A 20,387-nucleotide genomic window follows, 5' to 3' on the forward strand; every position below is an offset into this window, starting at 1 on the left:
CCATCTTCAGTATTCAATTCCTCCATCACTGACGCACAGTGGTAACAGTATGCATAATCTGCAGGATACATCGCAGCAACTCACATTGTTTCCTTGAAAGCTGTGACCCCTTCCAAACTGTGACCCCATCACCTGGAAGAGCAGGGGCAACAATAGGAGCCCCATCCTACAAGTTCCTTTCTAAGTAGCACACCATCCTGACTTGGAAATCTATCGCTGTTACTTCGTTGTCACTGTGTCAAGGTCCTAGAACTTCATTACTGCAAACAATGGGTATATCTGCACTAAATAGACTGTAATGGTTCAACCAAAGCAGCACACCACCATCTTCTCAAGGGCATTAGTGACGGGCAATAAATGCAACCTAGCCAGTAAAGCCTACATCATGTGAACAAATTTTAAAAATCCAGTAAGTTTTAGTGTATTGCATTCATTTACCTATTGATAAGATTTTGTGAATTGTTTATAATAACTTCCTAACCTGTTGTGATTAAATTGAACTGAAAAGCTCTAAAGAATGGTATTCTTTGCTGGATTCCAGATGTGACAGTTACAAACAACCACATTGAATCCATCCTGTTGAAACACCTGGCACTGTTTCAAAATGCTTTGGCTTCAAGTCACACATGCGAAGGCACGAGTGTGCAGACTGAGCTGACTTTTCAGTTACAGTACTTACGGACTTCTGCGTTGCCAAAAGCGCTTTGGCTGTTAGAGTAAACTTGAAGTGTTGTCTGCCTTTCACTTTGTTCAGGTGACACTGTTAGAAGAGAGCCAGTGTGTTTTCCTGATGTGGAACATTACTCCTCTAAAGTGTTCCACCAGGTTCATTTGTAATTCTTCTTGTCCCTTTTTTTGTGAGATTTTGCTGTGCATAGTTTTGTTTTTGCCTGTTCAACAGTAGGATATTTGTAGCTGTTCATTGTGTGCAGATGTTTGAGTTGTGATGTTTTGTTTCTGTCCTTCTACGACCTCTCTGAGCAAGTTTTCTTTTTATAAAGTCTTTATTTGCTTTAATTTTGAAGTGGTTTATATTACTAAAAGTGCAATATACTCATCATGTGTATACAAGGTGCAGTGAATGGCCTAATGGGTTAGAAAATGTACCTGTGAGTTATAAACTTTGTTCCCGTCAATGACAGCTATCACAGTACACGCTCATTCAATTTGCTTGAAGGCAATCTTGTTTGTCACATAGAATAATGATTTGGTATAAAAATCAAGATATGTAATTTTAAAATATCCAAGAACTTGTTTTGGCGGAAGGCCACTATCATGCAAAAGTAAACTAGTTTAGCAAATTATTGAAAAAATGGAAGAGTATGTAATGTGTGACGAGAAAGCTCATTTGTCAGCATTTTTGCAAACTGGAAAAAGTGCATGTGCAAAATTATGAAAGTCAGTAATTGTTTTTAAATTATGTTATTTACATGCTTCATTTGTATAGGGAATTAGGCATTATGAAGTAAGTACTATACACAATAGAATAATGCAAATACTATTATTTTGAATAAGTTGATGACTTAAATTTCGGTTACACAGTTTTGTGACGTGCTTTCCATGTTTAAAAAGAAATCAACTGAGTGATCTATTACAATTTTTGAGACATTCTCACAAGCTCCTTGGCACAGATAACTGTGACTGGCACACTTTGCGCTGTTTGCATTCTGCAGTAAACTGGTACTGCCAAATATCTATCTATACCTATCTATTATTTCATCTCTTTAGTATACACTAGACACACAAACTGGCCAACATGCACTTGCACAAGCATTTGTTGGAATTGATAAACTTTCCAGTAAGACTAATAGATGATAAATAAAAAAAAGGTTTATGGGTTATGAGAAGCAAAGTACGTATAGAGCACTTAATTAGTCTACACTTTCTGTAAAAGTACAGCACAGCATAGAAAGAACTGTATTATCTTGAATAACAAATGCAATACACATTTTTTGCGTTATTTCCATATGGGCTTGCTTCTCGCTGGGAAACTAAATTTGTAGGTCAAGACCTGCTTTCTAGCAAACTATTGGACCTGTTTGAGTGTCAATCTAATGTTTTTTCTTCGTTCTGTTAATTTTGACGCCAGCAAATATATCACCCTGGCACTACCCTAGGAGCTGTAATGAATCAAATCATCTCAACCAAGATAAGAGTGAATTATGACTGTAATGTCAAAACTGACTTTTGTTGTTTGAAACATGGTAATTGAAATGTTTTACCTGAATTCAATATATTAAAGTCCTTCTGTCATAATGTAAGCGCTAGGAGCAGGAGCAGACCATCCGGTCCATCAAACCTGTCGCACCCTTAAATAATGTTGTGGCTGGTTTGCCCTGGGCCTCAACTTCTGTTTTGTGCCAGCCAGCTCCTCATAATCCTCAACTCCCTGATATTTAAAAAATCTGTCCACCTCCTCTTCAAATATTTTTCATGATATACCTTCCATAACCCTCTGGAATAGAGTTTTCCAGACATTCACTATCCCTTTGAAGAAGAAATTCAATTGCATTTGAGTTTTAAATTGGTGTACTCTTAGCCTGTAACTGTGTTCCCTAGTTCAAGATTCCCTGACCAATGAAAACTTCTCAACATCTACCCTACCAAGCCCCCTCGGAATCTTGTATGTTTCAATAAGATCACCTCTCATTCTTCCGAACCCTAATAAATAAAGGCTGAGTCTGTTTAACCATGCTTAATAAGTCACTGCTTTCATCCCAGGAATCAGCCTAGTGAACCTCTTTTGAAGTGCATTCAGTGCCAGTGCATCATTTTTCAGGGGGAGGCAATGGCCTTGTGGTATTATCACCAGACCTTTAATCCACCAGACACAAGTAATGTTATGGGCACCAGGATTCAGATCCCACCATGGGAGATAGTAATTTGAATTTAATAAAAATCTGGAAGAAAGAGTCTAACGATGACCATGAAATCATTGCCAGTTAGAAAAATCCATCTGATTCATTAATGTCCTTTAGGGATGGAAACTGCCATCCTTACCTGGTCTGGCCTACATGTGACTGCAAACCCACAGAAATGTGGTTGACTCTTAACTGGACAATTAAGAATGGGCAATAAATGCTGGCTAGCCAGTGATGTCCATGTCCGGTGATTGAATAGAAAAAAAGGATTTGTGGATCAAAACTGTACACAGTACTCCAGGTGAGGTCTCACAAATATCCTGTGCAGTTGTTACAAGATTTGCCTATTTTTAAACTCCAACCCCCTAGCAATAAAGACCAAAGCCAATTTAACTTCTTAATTACTTGCTGTGCCTCCATCCTAATGTTGCTTTACATGCAAAAGGATACCCAGATCACTGGCATTACATCTTTTTGAATATTTATCCATTTAAATAATAGTCTGCCGTTTGATTCTTCCTACCAAAGTAAACAAAAATCACATTTCCCTACATTAAATTTCATCCCACTCACTCAACCTGTCTTTATCTCCTTGCAGATTCCTTATGTCCTTGTTACAACATGCCCTTCCATCTATTTTCGTATCGGAAAATTTGGATACATTACACTCTATCCCCTCTTTGAAGTCATTAATATAGGTAGTTAATAATTGAGGCCCTTGGATTGATCTTTGTTGTGCTCTACGAGTTGCGTCTTTCCAACTTGAAAGAGACCACTCAATCCTGATTCAGTCTGGTGTGGTCACCCTATCCTCAATCCATGTTCTAAAATGTCACCCCCAATAGTATGAGCTTCTGTTTTATGAAGTAATCTTTTATGTGGCACCTTATTGAATGCCTCTGGAAATTCAAAGACATTATATCTACTGGCTCAATAAAAACCAAAAGAACTGTGGATGCTGTAAATCAGGAACAAAAGCAGAAGTTGCTGGAAAAGCTCAGCAGATCTGGCAGTGTCTGTGAAGAAAAAATCAGAGTTAATGTTTCAGATTCAGTGACCCTTCCTCCGGGTCACTGGACCTGCAACGTTACCTCTGATATTTTTGTTCACAGATGCTGCCAGACCTGCTGAGCTTTTCCAGCATCTTCTGTTTTTATATCTACTGGCTCCTCTATACCAACTGTGCTTGTTACTATCCTCAAAGAACATTCACATTAAAAGAACAATTCCCTTTCACAAAACTACGTTGACTCAATTTGATTATATTAAGCTTTCCTAAATATCCTATTTCTCCCTTGGTAATGGAGTCTACCATTTCCCCATCAACAGATGTTAAGCTAACTAGCCTATTGTTTTCTGCTTTCTGTCCCCCTCCCATCTTGAGTAAGGACATTACATTAGCAGTTTTCCAATCTGTTGGAACCCTCTCTGAATTGACCAATACATCCATGATCCCTAAAGTAATGTATTTTAAAACTCTTGGATGCATGCCATCAGGCCCTGGTGATTTGATTGCTTTTAGTCCCATTAGTTTGTCAAATACTTATCCCTCGTTATAGGGACTGTTATGAGATTTTTCCTCCTATTAGCACCTTACTTACCTGTTATTTCTGAGATATTTATAGTCTCTTCCATGAAGACCAATGCAAAATATTGGTTTAAATTATCTGCCATTTCCTTCTTCCCCATTATTAATTACCCAGTTGTATCCTTCAAGGGTCCCATACCCTTTTCATATATCCATTGAAGCTCTTGCTGTTTGATTTTATATTTCTTATCAATATGTTCTCATAATCAATTTACTCCTTCATTAGTTTTTTAGTCATCCATTGATGGTTACAAAAAATGCCCAGCCATCTGGCCTACCACTACGTTTTGTTGTTCTGTATTCCTCTGTTTTTGGCTTGATAGCTAACACGGAGACATGACTGCAGGATGACCAAAATCAGAAACTCAGAAATAAGGAATAGGCAAGGAATGAAGTCAGGGTGAGAATCATCTATAAGCCCTCACCTGTGTGTCCACTATCCTTCTCATTGATTCCTCCTTTTTGACTGGAATAGATTTTTGCTGACTGTTATGAAATATCTTCTTAAAACTTTGCCACTGAACTCCACTGATTTTGCCCTTAGTCTATTTTCTGTGCCTGCTTCGGACAACTCTTTTTCTGTAATTTCCTTTATATAATTTGAGGACACTGATTTGAGATTTGAATTGCTGTCCCCCAAACTGAATTTCAAATTGTACCACATTGTGATTACTACCCCCGAGGGGTTCTTAAGTACGAGATCTCTTATTAACCTACTTCATCACACATTATTTGATCAAAATAGCCTGTTCCCAAGCAAGTCCTGCGATATACTGCTCTAAGAAACAATTCCTGATCCACTCTACAAATTCATTTTCCTTGTTAGCCTTGCCCGTCTGCTTTGTCTAGTCAATTTGCAGATTAAATCAGCCAAGATAGATGCCATGCCTTCCTATGCACCAATATTATTTCCTAATTTATACTTTATCCTACAGTGAGGCAGCTCTTTGACGGCTTATAGATGACTCTCATCCTGACTTCATTCCCTGGCTATTCATTATTTCCAAGTTTCTGATTTTGGTCATCCTGCAGTCGTGTCTCCATGTTAGCTATCAAGTCATATTCATTCATTTCTATTTGTGCCACTAACTCAATCTTTTTAGAAATGCTGCACGCATTCAAACTTTAACTTTTCACCATTCTTACTTAATCTACCACTAATTTCTGCTGCACTCTGTGCATATTTTCTACACTGCATTATTGTTTTTCTTTTCACTACCCTGCATCTCTGCTGTTTTGTTTCATTAGGATTTTTTAAAAGCTTCTCTTCAATTGAATCATCCTTCTCCATGAATTCATTTAAATCCCAATATACAGCCCTTGTTATATAATTTGCCAGGACACCAGCTCCAGCTTTGTTCCAATGAAGCCCATCCCAATGGAGCAGCTTTCTCTTCCCAGTACTACTGCCAGTGCCTTCACCCCCACCAATCTTTGAACCACGTGTTTTTCTCTCTAATGTTATTATGTTATTCTCTATCAGGAAAAGACAGAGTAGATAAAAATAAACTAGTTTCATTGGTTGGAGATTCCAGAACTAGGGAGCTTAGTCCAAGAATTGGGGCTAGACTATTCAGGAGAGATGTTAGGAAGCACAGAAAGAGTGGCAGAGGTTTGGAATTCTCTTCCACGAATGACAGTTTTAAATCTGAGACAGGTAGTTTTTTTATTAAGCAAAGATATTAAGGGAAACGGACCAAAGACAGGTATATGGAGTTAGCCACAGATCAGACATTAAATGGTGGAATATGTTCGAGGAGCTGAATGGCCTACTCCTCTTCCTGTTTACACTACGCCAATTTGCACGTGGCTCAGGTAGTCACCTGGAGTTTATTATATTTGTGGTCCGGCTCTTTAATTTAGCCTTGAGCTATTGTTATTGGTATCACTCCAAGTTTTTCTCAAGCCCAAAAGAGTAGTCCTGATCCTTGGCACCAAGTAGACAGGACACCCTTCGGGGTTATCTGTCTTTGCTGCACAGAATAGTTGTGTATTTACCTACCTATGCTATCCCCTGTTAGAAGTACATTTCTGTTCTCAAACTCCTCCACCCAAATTGCATGGTGCTTTGTATCCTGATGTTGTGGCCAGTATTCTTATCCATGGTCCACCTGTGCTTTTGACCACACTATTCTGTATCCCCATATCTCTCTCAATCACAGTCACAGCCTCCTGTCACTGACCACAGACGACCACCACCAGTACCACCACCCCCTACCCCCCTCCCCCCCACCCCCAGATTTAATGTAATTAATCTAATGGGTGTGACTGTCTCCTGAAACACAGTGTTCAGGTACCTCACTCTCTCCCTGATGCTCAGACTCCAGCACATTGAATCTGAGCTGAAGTTCCTGGAGAAGCCAACGCTTGTGCAGGTGTGAACACCGTGCATGCACTTGTGTTTACCAGATACTGTATACTACAACTGTAACACATTGCCTGCCTAGCCATCTTTATTTAATTAATTAATTTGGATGTTAATTATTTTAAGCGAATATCTTAATTTTACTCTTCCATTGTAATATCTCTTGATTTATATTGGTTGACCAATCAAAAGTAATATGGAGGAAATACCCATCAATCACTGACCAATTTTCAGCTCTGACATGCAGGTTGTAGACACACTCTGTTGGTTTTTATCTACCACCGCCACTGTCCTTCTCATTGCAAATGGACTCTTCTCTTTATGATGCTGCTGTCCCCATGTTGCCTCATGATGTATGAGAAGCTCGGGCCCTTGCCCTATACAGCTTTATATGAAACTGCTGTGTCCATGCTGTCCTATTCTGAGGTTTCTGCTTCCATGCTCTGTTTCAGGAGTTGGTGACCTGCACTCTGTTCGCTGAGTCTTAGTGAGACCTTCAGTTCCCATTTTCTCTCCTGCACTGTTTCAGAAGTTGCTATTCCTACTGTCTCCTGCTTTTTTATGACGCTGCTGACCCTGCTGTCTCTCGCACTGTTTCAGAAGCTGCTGTCCTATTCTGTCTTGAATGTTGAAAAGCTCCTGTCCTGGCTGTCTCCGACTCTTTATGAAACTGCTGTCTCCACCCCCTTTCACCTTGCTCTCTTCCTTAGCTTTTGTGAGATTACTTTAATTGTCGCGTTATGAACAGTTATTCCACTTTGAGTACTGTGTAACAAAATGATTATGGCTCCTTTTTCATATCAGAATATTCAGAAATCCTGAAATATGGCAATGTCATTGGAAATAATTTATTGACCGCTAACTGGAATGTTTCATATTTATAATTTTTCTCCAGTTTAACATTATTATAATTAATATTTTGTTATAATCTGCAGAGAGAACCACAGTGAAATTGAGAGACGACGTCGAAACAAGATGACAGCCTACATCACAGAATTGTCAGACATGGTGCCAACATGCAGTGCTTTAGCACGTAAACCTGATAAACTGACTATTTTACGGATGGCTGTGTCACATATGAAGTCTTTAAGGGGAACAGGAAATACTTCCACTGATGGTGCCTATAAGCCTTCATTCCTAACAGAAAAGGTTCGTGTTCAGATTAGAGTATCAGATAGAGTCATAGAGGTTTACAGTATGGAAATACCAAGGCTCTGCACTGCTGTTGCTTGTCCATTTTCTCCATAGATACTGATGTATATTTTGTCTTAATCATCTATTTTCATTTCAGTTACTTGTTTGTTTGGTATTCTTTTGTCATTATTCTGAACTTGAGGTGCAAAAATGAAAACTTCTGTTCAACTTTCTGAAGGATACTGAAAAGGAAAATCCTTACACATTGAGAAATCATGACTGCAGAAAAACATGCTAATGCATTTCCAATTAAACTCTGCTCTGATCCTTGATCAGAGTCTGACAAAGAAGTCCACCAAAACATTGATTGATGTGCTGTTGTGTAATGTGCTTAGGTAGATGGCTTAACAGTCCTCAAGGGAAGGAACTCTAACATTGGGAAAGGTATATCTTTAGTCATTATTACTGTACTCAACCAAACAACAAGGAAATTCATGGTCTCTTTTTTAACTAATAGAAATCAAGCAATAATCATTTCTAATGTGTGGCTGCCTTGTTGAATGCATCTCATGAATAGGTCCAAATGATCTGAGCAGCTAATTTTTATTGGTTGTGTCCTATAGCAGAATTTTCCTTGTGGAAGCTAATGTATATAAAGTCTGTAGTTGCCAGATGTTTATATGGGGTTTGGGAAAAGATAGAGTAAAGTTTAAAGGGAGCTGCAATGATCTCTGAAGTCTTGAACACCGAAAAAGAGCTGTAATTAAATACTTGACCTAAATATTCTAGAAAATTGGGGTCAACCTTAATGCTGGCCAAATGTTAGATCTGCTGAATACAATTAATTCTGTTTAGTCATACTGTAATCTTGCACTTCATAAACAAAAGTTTACTTAAAGCTGAGATGTTGAGATGCACTTCAATTAGTCTTTGACTTATGATTTAGATTCCATTGATTGATGTTAAATATTAATTTCATTGCCTGAATTTGTGTTGGTGTCAATTGTGTTAGAGATTTTTAATATATTGTCAATGAAAATGTTTGTGTCGTATTTAACCTGTGATAACTTTGAATAAATAGTATTTATGTTACCCTTCATTTATTGGTATAATACAGTCTTGCTATGATTTATTTGGCATGGTTAACTATTAGCATCACTTTGGCTCTGACACACAGCCCAAATACAAAATTTTGGTTATGTAGGTAAAGTGCTTGACGTACATAACTTCAAGTCTGATTTTAGGAAGATAATCATTGCTGCTAGTGTAGTTAGGAGCACATTTTACCATGGTTCAATGGCAGCACTTTTGCTTGGGTAATAATGTTATTTGTAATAATTGAGAGTTATGAAAGCATATGGGATCTTGAGGTTGTCAAATTGAGTACAGAAGCAGGGAAGTTATGCTGAATCAGTGTAAAGCTTTGGTTAGGTCATACCTAGAATGTTGTGTCCAGTTCTGGACCACACTAGGAAGGATGTCAGAATTCTTGAAAGGGTACAGGAAATAATTAGCAGAAAGGTTCTATGGGTAAAGGATTTTAGCTACAAAGTTGGGTTGGAAAAGCTGGGGCTATTTTCCTGAGAACAAAAAAAAATGAAAGGTACTATGGTAGAGGTGTATGAATGATAACAGGCTCAGAGAAGGTGGACAAACAAAAGCTGTTCCTATTAGCTGATGATACAGGACTAGGTGACATAGATTTAAGGTCTTAGGCGAAAGATTATAGGTAGGGTGGAGGAAGAGCTTTTTAAGCAGTGAGTAGTAATGACCTGGAACCCGCTGTTTACAGTGTGATGGAAGTGGAGATGATGAACAGTTTCAAATAGAAACTGCAAGTCGCCTTTGCAATATTTAGTTTCTTAAGCTATTTCTTGATATAACATGAAGTGCATTGAATTGGCTGAAGATTGGCATCTTTGTTGCTGCGACCCCTGTAGAAGAATGAGATGGATCATAGAAGATGGTTTCCAAGTGTTTCAAATGTAAATTATTTGATTGCATACTTGCTGTCCCTCATTACCCCTACAAATTGAACACCACAGGTGTTGCTTCTACATTGCAGATTTATTTCAAAGTAATGGTTAATAAAGTGACCTGTCAAATAGCTGTTGAATAGAAGCATGTGGAAAGAGCATTATTCTTGAGTAAAGAGTGCCACACAACTGGCAACAGGTATAATGTGGATTGGAGAATTTGAATTGCAGATTTCATATAAGGACATAGAAAATATATTGAACTGTGACTTGAGCATGAAAAGTGAGAGCTGGAGTACGTCATACAGCCCCTGGAGCCTGCTCTGCCATTCATTTAGATCATGGCTGATTTTTCCATGTTTCTACCCTGTCCCTTTATCTCCTTAGTGCCTATCAACCAGAGGCTTGAAAATACTCAATAAGCATCTACAACCCGTTGGAGCAGATCTGTCTTAAGTTTTGCAAATTTTAGGGTGAAGACATTTCCCTATCTCAATCATAACTGATTTACCACTTGTTCTGGGACTATGATCCTCATCTCTGGACTCCCTAGTCAGTGGAAACAGCCACCTCGGCAAATTTCTGAAAAATTTTATACATTTCAATGAGGTCACTTCTCAGTCCTCTAAACCACAGAGCATATTTGCTCATTCCACTCAATCTTTCCTCATAGGACAACCTTTTCATCCCAGGATTCAATTTAGTGTTTCTCTTAGTCTACAAATGAGGGAGAATAAGTTATTAATTTTTTATGGTGGATCTTCATAGAAATGTCTGAACTAAACAACCAGCATAGTACAGTGAAATGTGATTCTGAATTTTAACTTGCATATTTTCCCTTCTCTTTCCAGGAGTTGAAGCATTTGATTTTGGAGGCAGCAGATGGATTCCTTTTTGTAGCTGCAGCTGAGACTGGAAGAATCATCTATGTTTCAGACTCTGTTACGCCTGTTTTAAATCATCCACAATCTGAATGGTTTGGAAGTACCTTGTATGATCAGGTTCATCCAGATGATGTGGAGAAACTGAGAGAGCAGCTGTCTACATCAGAAAGTTCCATGACTGGTATGTATTTTGCTTGGTAATGAAAGACTGGCATGTCAGAGATGTAAGATTGCATGATAGTTAAGTATTAGAACTGCTTTGCCGTAGCACATCTACCAAAGTAGTTTTGTGTTTGGCTAATAAATACCTGCGTGATTATAAATAGATAATACTCAATTTTTAGAAATTAATAAATATAAGAGAAAATCTAATAAATGAAATGGCTGAGAATGGATAACATTTGAACTTTGTTTACACCTTGATTCCCAAACCACGAGTTCACAAAGATCTTTCACAAGAAAGAGGGTGAATGGGTTTTGGGTGAATCACGGAAACAGCGACAGATTTCAGCACAAAAAGAGGCCATTCACCTTATTGTATCTGTGGTGGTCAAAGCAGCCAAATCCTCATCAAATCCCTTCTTCAGACATAGCACTATAAAGGTTAAAGCACTGCTTGTGTGCATTCAAGTTTGTTTTTAAGTGCAATTAAGGTTTTTATTTCTCCTTCCCTTTTCATTAGTTGGTTGCAGATTCACCACTCTTTGATAGACAAAATTGATCCTCAACCTTATTCAAATTATTCCACCAATTACTTCAAATGTATGAATCTATGGTACCATTCCTAAGGTTATTTATCTCTCCGTATAGGGAAATGGGTCTTTTCTATACAATGTAACCCTGGCCCTCATAATTTTATGCATCTCAAATATATCTCCACTTGGTTTTCTCTGATTCAAAGAAAGCAAACCCAATGGCAATAATCTCTCTGTCTACTGTCTCAACCCCTCATTAGTTTGAACACCTTCATCCAATGCTTCAACCTTCTCTTGTCAGAGGAGATCAACTCCAACTTTTAGAGTCTTTCCACAGATCTGAAGCATCTTATTCCTGGATTCTCATCAATCTTCCATGTGCTGTCTTTGAAGCCTTCACATTCTATTTAAAATATGCTGCCCAGAATTGAATACAGTACTTCAGTTGATGTCGAACCTATATTTTATAAAGCTATAACAACTTCCTTGCTGTTGTACTGTGTGGTGCTGTTTGTAAAGCCCAGGATGTCTTTTTAAAGACTTTCTCAACGTCTCCTGCCACCATTAACAATTTTTGCACACAAATTCCCACAAAACTCTGCTCCATCACCATTTAGAATTATTTGATATTGTGTTTCCTCATTCATTCAGCATAAGTAAATCACTTTGCATTTCTGTGCAGTAAATTTTCTCAGCCATATGTGTTTGCTTCATCAGCCTGTCCGTGTTCTCTTGAAGCCTATCACAGTCCTCCTTACAGTTGACCGTACTTACAAGTTTTGCGTAACCAGGAAAGTTTGAAACCTTGCCTTATGCACACAAGACTAGGTCATTAATATTCATTGGGAAAAGCAGGGATTCTAGTACTGACCTCTAGGAAACTCCATTTGGGCCTCTGCAGTTGTCCAAATGATAGCTAACTGTGTCTTGGATTATTGGTTCTAAAAGCCTTCCCACAACCAAAGTTAAACTAATTGGTCTCTATTTGTAAGGTTTATCCATTGGCTGTGTATATTGCCACCATAACTGCATATTGTGCACCCACCACCAGACACAGTGCCTGTAGTGTCACTTCCAGTGATGCAGCATTGACATGACTACGTCAAGGAATAAGAGCAAGGGATATCAAGTGGAGTGAGGATTGCAAGACATCCTTGGGTATCAGTAACACTACATGTGTGCATATGGGTGGAATTGGTATTTGCTTCCAGTTTTAGGTGCACATTAATGATGTTAGTGGTGCTGACATCTCCAGTCAATGCAGTGGCAGGAGAATCCTTGTAACATTTGCAATTTTCCAGTCTTCTAGCACCATCCCAGTAAGTAATTGATCGTGCTGTTTCCTCAGTCAACTTTTTACATTTTATAAATTTTATTTGTGTTTTCCTTGATTTTACTTGCCAATATTTTTCAAGTTCTCTTTTATTTCCTAATTTCCTTTTTAATATCACCCTTTCATTTTTACTATTGTTTTGAGCCCGTAGATTCTAAATAGGCAGTTTGTTACTGCTGGTACATATGATTATCATTTGTCCTGCTTAACGTGATACTATTTTCATTGAAAGTTTAATCTGACCCTTCAGACCCATACCCTCAGGATTATCTCCAATAAAAACAAGTTCCATTATATGAGCCTTTCCTCATAAACATGAAATCTTTTGTTTCATATCTTGGAAGCATCTTCAAAGGAAAAATGGCTTTGTGGAGGAGAGATGCCAAAGCTAAAGACAGGAGATTTATATCCCTTTAATGTGTTTCATGACTTCAGGACATCCCAAAAGTGTTTTAAGGTCAATGAAATACTTTTGAACTGCAGTCACTGTTGTAATATGTGGAAAGTTGTCCGTAGAATTGCATTGGTGATAGGGAAGGGGCTAAACCCAACTGCAAGCCCGTCAATAGAATATCGGCAGTGAGTTGACTTTAAATACAGTAATTAGGAACAAAATTAAGTGATAATTGTTAAAGTATGAAGCCATAACAAAACGCAACATGGGTTGTGAAGCTAAATTATTTTTGATTAACTTGATTGATTTATTTAAATAAATAACAGAGAGGATTGCTGATACTCATTTGGGTTAATGTGTTTTATGAATATCTAAAAGCTATTCGATGTTGTGCCACAATAGACCTGTTAGGAATTTTGAAGCTTTAAGGGTTAAAGGGTCATCAGCAGCATGGAAACAAAATTGTCGAAGGAACAGAAAATGCAAATACAAAATTAATTATTGTTTTTCAGACTTGGGTTTATCGAGAAGATTGTAATCTGATCTCAGAATGGCTTTTTCTGCCTTCTCCTCCATGGCAACAGGAACCATGTTAGCTTTGTCTCTAAGTAGAAATGCTAATCAGTTATTTTTTATTGCAGTTTTCCTCTTGGAAGTAAAGGGACAGTTTTCAGCACAACAGTTTACAACTTGATATCTATAACATGTTTCTGGGAGCTTGGAATATTCAGGGTCTACTCATTGTAGACTTAAGAATTGCTGTGATTTGTCTCCAAGCATAAATTTCATGCAATTCCCTCTCGATAAAACAATCTCCGTCCTTTGATCTCTAACAACTGAACAAACCCCAGCCGTACTGTCAGGCTGACTCCAACACAGATCACATGATTTCCTCTGTGCACCCTACATTTAAAAATAAAGTCTGAAAACATCATAAACTTGGGAAACTCCCTGTTTTAACAGCCAGTTTATGTAGATAGACTGGAGAAGCTGGTGTTTAGAGCAAAAAGGGCAAAGAGGAGATTTGACAGAGGTAGTCAATATTATGAGTGGAATTGCCTCCCCAAGGACATTGTCGGTCTACCTACAGCACGTGGAGCACAGCAGGTCAAGAAGGCAGCTCACCACCACCTTCTCAAGGGCTAGGGACGGGCAATAAATGCTGCCAGCCACCAGTGCCCAAGTCCCACAAGAGAATTAAACAAAAATAGAGGATAAACTGTTTCTAATGGCAGAAGAATCAAGGACTGAAGTGCTTCATGAATGCAGCTCTGCATCACCTTCTCCAGAATAATTAGCAATGGGCAATAAATGTTGGCCCAGCCAGCTGGCACCCACATCCCATGAACATCTTTTAAAAATATGTAAGCACCGGGCAGAGATGTAAGGTATCTGATAAAGAATTTATGATCTCTAATTATTGCCTAGTTGGACTATCAGATTTTACCCTTTGAATAAGACTACCGTGGAACTGGCTTTGAGATAAGTTGTACAGTGCCCTTGGAACATAAAAGGACCTACACGCAAGCAAAATAGTGAAGATGCTGGAAATCTGAAATAGAAACAGAAGATGCGGAAATCTCTGCAGGCCATTCGGCATCCATGTTGAAAAATGCCCATAGGATGTGGGTGCTAGCTGGACCTCATGTTTCAATTGCATGACATTTTGTCACCAGAGGCTTGTGCGTTCATTTAAAATGCACAATTTCAGAGCTTAAAATTAAGACAAGAATTGAGTTGGAATTTGAAAGAGTTTGTGTTGTATTAGGTGATGGTAATTGTGAATTCAGCTTCGAAAACATGACTGTGACATGACCTCTATTTTAGTCCCTCTATTCTCAAACAGTTGAAATAAGATAGAGCAGAGTGTGTGCAAGGTCCTTGTGAGGAAATGAATGCTTTCTTTTTTTTAATTGGAGGTGAGTTTCGCAAGTGGAGTGTGATGGGTAGCTCAGTGCTAGAGCATAGAGAAGGCCAAACAGGAAAAAATACTGTTATCAGAGTAATCTGGATAAATCTTTATGTTATTCAATTATTTCTATGACATTGTTTCATTAAATGACACCTGAGCTGCTTTATAATATAACCAGGAGGTGGCACTGGCTAGTCACGTTTATTTTGTATTCATTCTAAGTGCATTATCCATGGGTTGAATCAAGTATATCTTCGACAAAACGAGCTTCCTTAGTGCCATTTCTGGGCAGAGATCACAAGGCAACAAGCTTTATGTAGGAAAATCCATGGAAAAGGCAAAAATTCAGCTTGAAAATACAGAAACTGAGAATGTTATAGAAATAAATGTGTAGATGATTCCAAATATAGACTCAATGAATTAAAGCTTTATGGACACAATAGCCAATCTTCTATGGAGAAGTAATATATAATTCTGGCTTTCCCTAATAAATTAGTCATTAATATGTTCCATTTTATTGTCAGATTTTATTTTCTATTCATTTCTGGGATGTGGGCATTGCTGGTTGGGCCAGCATTTCTTGCCTATCCTTAGTTGCCCTTGAGAAGGTGGTGGTGAGCTGCCGTCTTGAACCACTGCAGTCCACCTGCTGTGGGTTGACCCACAATGCCATTAGGGAGGGAATTCAAGGATTTTGACCCAGCAACAGTGAAGGAACAGCAATATATTTCCAAGTCAGGATGGTGAGTGGCTTGGAGGGGAACTTGAAGGTGTTGGTGTTCCCATATGTCTGCTGCCCTTGTCCTTCTAGGCGGAAGTGATTGTAGGTTTGGAAGGTGCTGTCTGAGGATCTTTAGTGAATTTCTGCAGTGCATCTTGTAGATAGTACACACTGCTGCTACTGAGCATCGGTGGTGGAGAGAGTGGATGTTTGTGGATGTAGTACCAATCAAGCAGGCTGCTTTGTCTTGGATGGTGTTAAGTTTCTTGAGTGTTGTTGGGCCTGCAGTCATCCAGGCAAGTGGGGAGTATTCCATCACACTTCTGACTTGTGCCTTGTAGATGGTGGACAGGCTTTAAGGAGTCAGGAGGTGAGTTACTCGCTGCAGTATTCCTAACTTCTGACCTGCTGTTGTAGCCACTGTGTTTATGTGGTGAGTCCAGTTGAGTTTCCGATCAATGATAACCCCCCAGGATATTGATAGTGGGGTTTCAGTGATGGTAACACCATTGAATGTCAAGAGGTGGTGGTTAGATTGTCTCTTATTGGTGATGGTCATAGCCTGGCATTTGTATGGCGCGAATGTCACTTGCCACTTGTCAGCCCAAGCCTGGATATTGTCCAGATCTTGTTGCATTTGAACACGGACTGCTTTAGTATCTGAGGAGTCGTGAATGGTGCTGAACACTGTGCAATCATTGGCGAACATCCCTACTTCTGACCTTGTGATGGGGGGAAGGTCATTGATGAAGCAGCTGAAGATGGTTGGGCCAAGGACATTATCCTGAGGAACTCCTGTAGAGATATCCTGGAAGTGAGATGATTGACCTCCAACAACCATGACCATCTTCCTATGTGTCAGGTATGACTCCAACCACCGGAGAGTTTGCCCCCAGTACCCATTGATTCCAGTTTTGCTAGGGCTCCTTGATGCAACACTTCATCGAATGCAGCCTTGATGTCAAGGGTTGTCACTCTCCCCTCACCTCTGGAATTCAGCTGTTTTGTCTGTATTTAAACCAAGGCTGTAATGAGGTCAGGAGCTGAGTGGCCCTGGTGGAACCTAAACTGGGCGTCACTGAGCAGGTTATTGCTGAGTAGATGCTGCTTGAAAGCACTGTTGATGACACCTTCCATCACTTTATTGAGGATCAAAAGTAGACTGGTGGGATGGTAATTAGCCGGGTTGGATTTGTCCTGCTTTTTGTGTGCAGGACATACTTGGGCAACTTTCCACATTGTCGGGTAGGTACCAGTGTTGTAAGTGTACTGGAACAGCTTGGCTAGGGGAGCAGCAAGTTCTGGAGCACAAGTCTTCAGTACTATTGCCAGAATGTTGTCAGGGCCCGTAGCCTTTGCTGTATCCAGTGTCTCCAACCGTTTCTTGATATCATGTGCAGCGAAATCGAATTGGCTGAAAACCGGTGTCTGTAACGCTGGGGACCACTGGAGGAGGCCGGGATGGATCATCCACTCAGCACTTCTGGCTGAAAATTGCTGCAAATGCTTCAACCTTATCTTTTGCACTGACGTACTGAGCTCTTCCATCATTGAGGGTGGTGATATTTGTGGATCCTCCTCCGCTATTGAGTTGTTTAATTGTCCACCACATTCACAACTGGATGTGGCAGGACTGCAGAACTTAGATCTGATCCTTAAGTTGCAGGATCACTTAGCTCTGTCTATTACTTGCTGCTTTTTCTGTTTGGCATGCAAGTAGTCCTGTTTGGTGGCTTTACCGGGTTGATACCTCATCTTCAGGTTTGCCTAGTGCTGCTCCTGGTATGGCCTCCTGCACTCTCCTTTGAACCAGGGTTGATCCCCTGGCTTGATGGTAATCGTTGAGTGGGGAAATGCTGGGCCATGAGGTTACAGATTGTATTGGATTACAATTCCACTGCTGTTGATGGCCTACAGTGCCTCATAGATGCCCAGTCTTGAGTTGCTAGATCTGTGCGAAGTCTGTCCCATTTAGCACAGTGATAGTGCCACACGACACGATGGAAGTTATTCTCAATGTGAAGTCGGGACTTCATCTTCACAGGGACTGTGCGATGGTCACTGCTACCAATACTGACATTATCAGATGCACCAGCAGCTGCCAGATTGATAAGGATGAGGTCAAGTATGTTTTTTCCCTCTTGTCAGTTCCCTCACCACCTGCTGCAGACCCAGTCTTGCAGCTATGTCCCTTAGTTTCCAACCAGCTTGAGCAGCAGCACTGCTGCCGAGCCACTCTTGGTGGTGGAGTTTTAAATCCCCACCCAGAGTATATTTTGTGCCCTTGCCATCCTCAGTGCTTCCTCTAAGTGTTGTTCAACATTGAGGAGTACTGATTCATCAGCTGAGGGAGGATGGTATGTGGTAATCAGCAGGAGGTTTCCTTGCCAATGTTTAACCTGAAGCCATGAGACTTCATGGTATCCAGAGTCAATGTTGAGGACTCCCACAGCAACTCCCTCCCGACTGCATACCACTGTGCTGCCACCTCTGCTGGATCTGTCCTGCTGCTGGGACAGGACATATCCAGGGGTGGTGATGGTGGTGCCTGTGACATTGTCTGTAAGATATGATTCTCTGAGTACGACTATGTCAGGCTGTTCCTTAACTAATCTGTGAAACAACTCTCCCAATTTTAGCACTAGACCCCAGATGTTAATGAGGAGGACTTTGCAGGGTCGACAGGGCTGTTCTGCTGTTGTCTTTTCTGGTGCCTAGGTTGATCCCAGGTAATCTGCCCGGTTTCATTTCTTTGAGATTTCGTCGTGATTGGTGCAACTGAGTGGCATGCTCGGCCATTTCAGAGGGCAGTTGAGAGTCAACCACATTGCTGTAGGTCTGGAGTCACACGTAGGCCAGACCAGGTGAGGGTGGCCGATTTCGGTCCCAAAGGGACATTATTGAACCAGGTTGGGTTTTCTCGACAATTGGCAATGATTTCATGGTGATCATAAGTTCTTAATTCCAGACATTTTTTTATTGAATTCAAATTCCATGGCACAGCATATCCCCCACTCAACCATTTGAACCATGGGTCCCCAGAACATTAGCTGGGTTTCTGGATTTATCGTTGGGTGATAATATCACTAGGTCATCACCTACCTGTTTGTGTTTGAGCATTAATCTTTTAAAGGACTACTCTAATGGAGGAACCAAATGGCATGTGACATTAAGTGGCCTTAAGTTGATTGTTTCCTTGGTAAGAATGAGCATGATATTATCACTTACGAATTGCCCAGACATGAATGATACTTTGTATGCAGCAAGTAACTATTAATTCATTCAATGCCATTGATTTAGAAATTGTTTCAGCAGTATCGGCTACGACTTAGTTCGTAACACCTTTGCTCTTGAGTCTGAAGGTTGTGGTTGCAAATTTCCCTCTGTACCTGAGCACAGAAATTAGGTGAGTGTAGTTGATCCCGTTACTCTTGAAGAGCAGGGAATCTTCTACTGGTGTCCTTGCTGATATCTATCCATCAATTAACGATAGATTAATCGGTCATTGTCAGATTGCTGTTTGTGAGAGTGTGACTCAGCACAAATTGACTGCTACGTTTCCTGCATTTTAACAGGAACCACACTTCGAAAGTACTTCAGTGGCTGTAAAATGCTTTGAGATGTCCATTGATCTGGAAAAATGCTATACAAATTGTATCATTTTTTCAGTGGTGAATTTTACTTTCATTTTAATAGTAGTTTCAAGAGGGTATATTTTACAGCTTTTGAAGGAATTGCATGTTTTGATTGCATGGAAGTTGCAGGATGTACATTGGCACAGGAAGTTTTCTTGGCAAGTGCATACAATTTGATCTTGATCTCTAGGCATCAGTTGGGTAACAGTAGGAAGGCCTTTGCCTTTTCATGACTGTTTTTGGTAGGGTTGCTGTTGTGTAATTTTTGTCTCTTAAAAGGGGATAGATTCAAGTTTTTTTGAAAGGAGATTTGTGACATTTGATCAATGAGCACCTGAGCATAGAGCCCAGATTGACGGCCTGCAACCTATGGTCTTAAAATAAGTGATTGCAAAGACATTGGAGGCATTATAAAGTCATAGAGGTACAGAAAAAGGCTGTTCAGCTGGTCAAAAACAAGCACTGGCCTATTCGAATCCCATTTTCCAGCACTTGGCTTACAGCCTTTTATGCCTTGGCATTGCAATTGCATGCCTAACTACTTCTCAAATGTTATGAGAGTTTCTGCCTCTACCTTCGTTACGGGTAGTGAGTTCCAGATTTCCTCCTGGGGAAAACATTTTACCTCACATCCCCTCTAAACCTGCTGCCTCTTACTGAAATCTATGCCCCCTGTTCATTGTTCCCTCCACCAAGGGGAAAGATCCTTCCTGTGTACCCTCTCTATGACCCTCATTATTTTATGCATCTGAATCATGTCCCCCTCGTGCTCCTGTTCTCAAGGAAAACAAGCCCAGATTATCCAATCTCTCTTGATAGCCAAAACTCCCCAGATCAGGCAATATCCTGGTAAAAAAGTATAGAGCTGGATGAACACAGCAGGCCAAGC

General features: G+C 39.9%; 1 protein-coding gene across 1 annotated transcript in view; it reads left to right on the forward strand.

The window, feature by feature from the left end:
* The window catches only part of arnt2 (aryl-hydrocarbon receptor nuclear translocator 2), a 347,885-nt gene that overhangs the window by 47,597 nt on the left and 279,901 nt on the right, over positions 1–20,387 (forward strand). Inside the window, exons 3-4 of the mRNA XM_048616062.1 lie at positions 7,750–7,963; positions 10,776–10,989. Coding sequence (XP_048472019.1) covers positions 7,750–7,963; positions 10,776–10,989 — 428 coding nt within the window. The remainder of the gene's footprint in view (positions 1–7,749; positions 7,964–10,775; positions 10,990–20,387) is intronic.

This window comes from Rhincodon typus, chromosome 33 (assembly GCF_021869965.1).
Source record: "Rhincodon typus isolate 14 chromosome 33, sRhiTyp1.1, whole genome shotgun sequence".
Lineage (NCBI taxonomy): Eukaryota > Metazoa > Chordata > Chondrichthyes > Orectolobiformes > Rhincodontidae > Rhincodon > Rhincodon typus.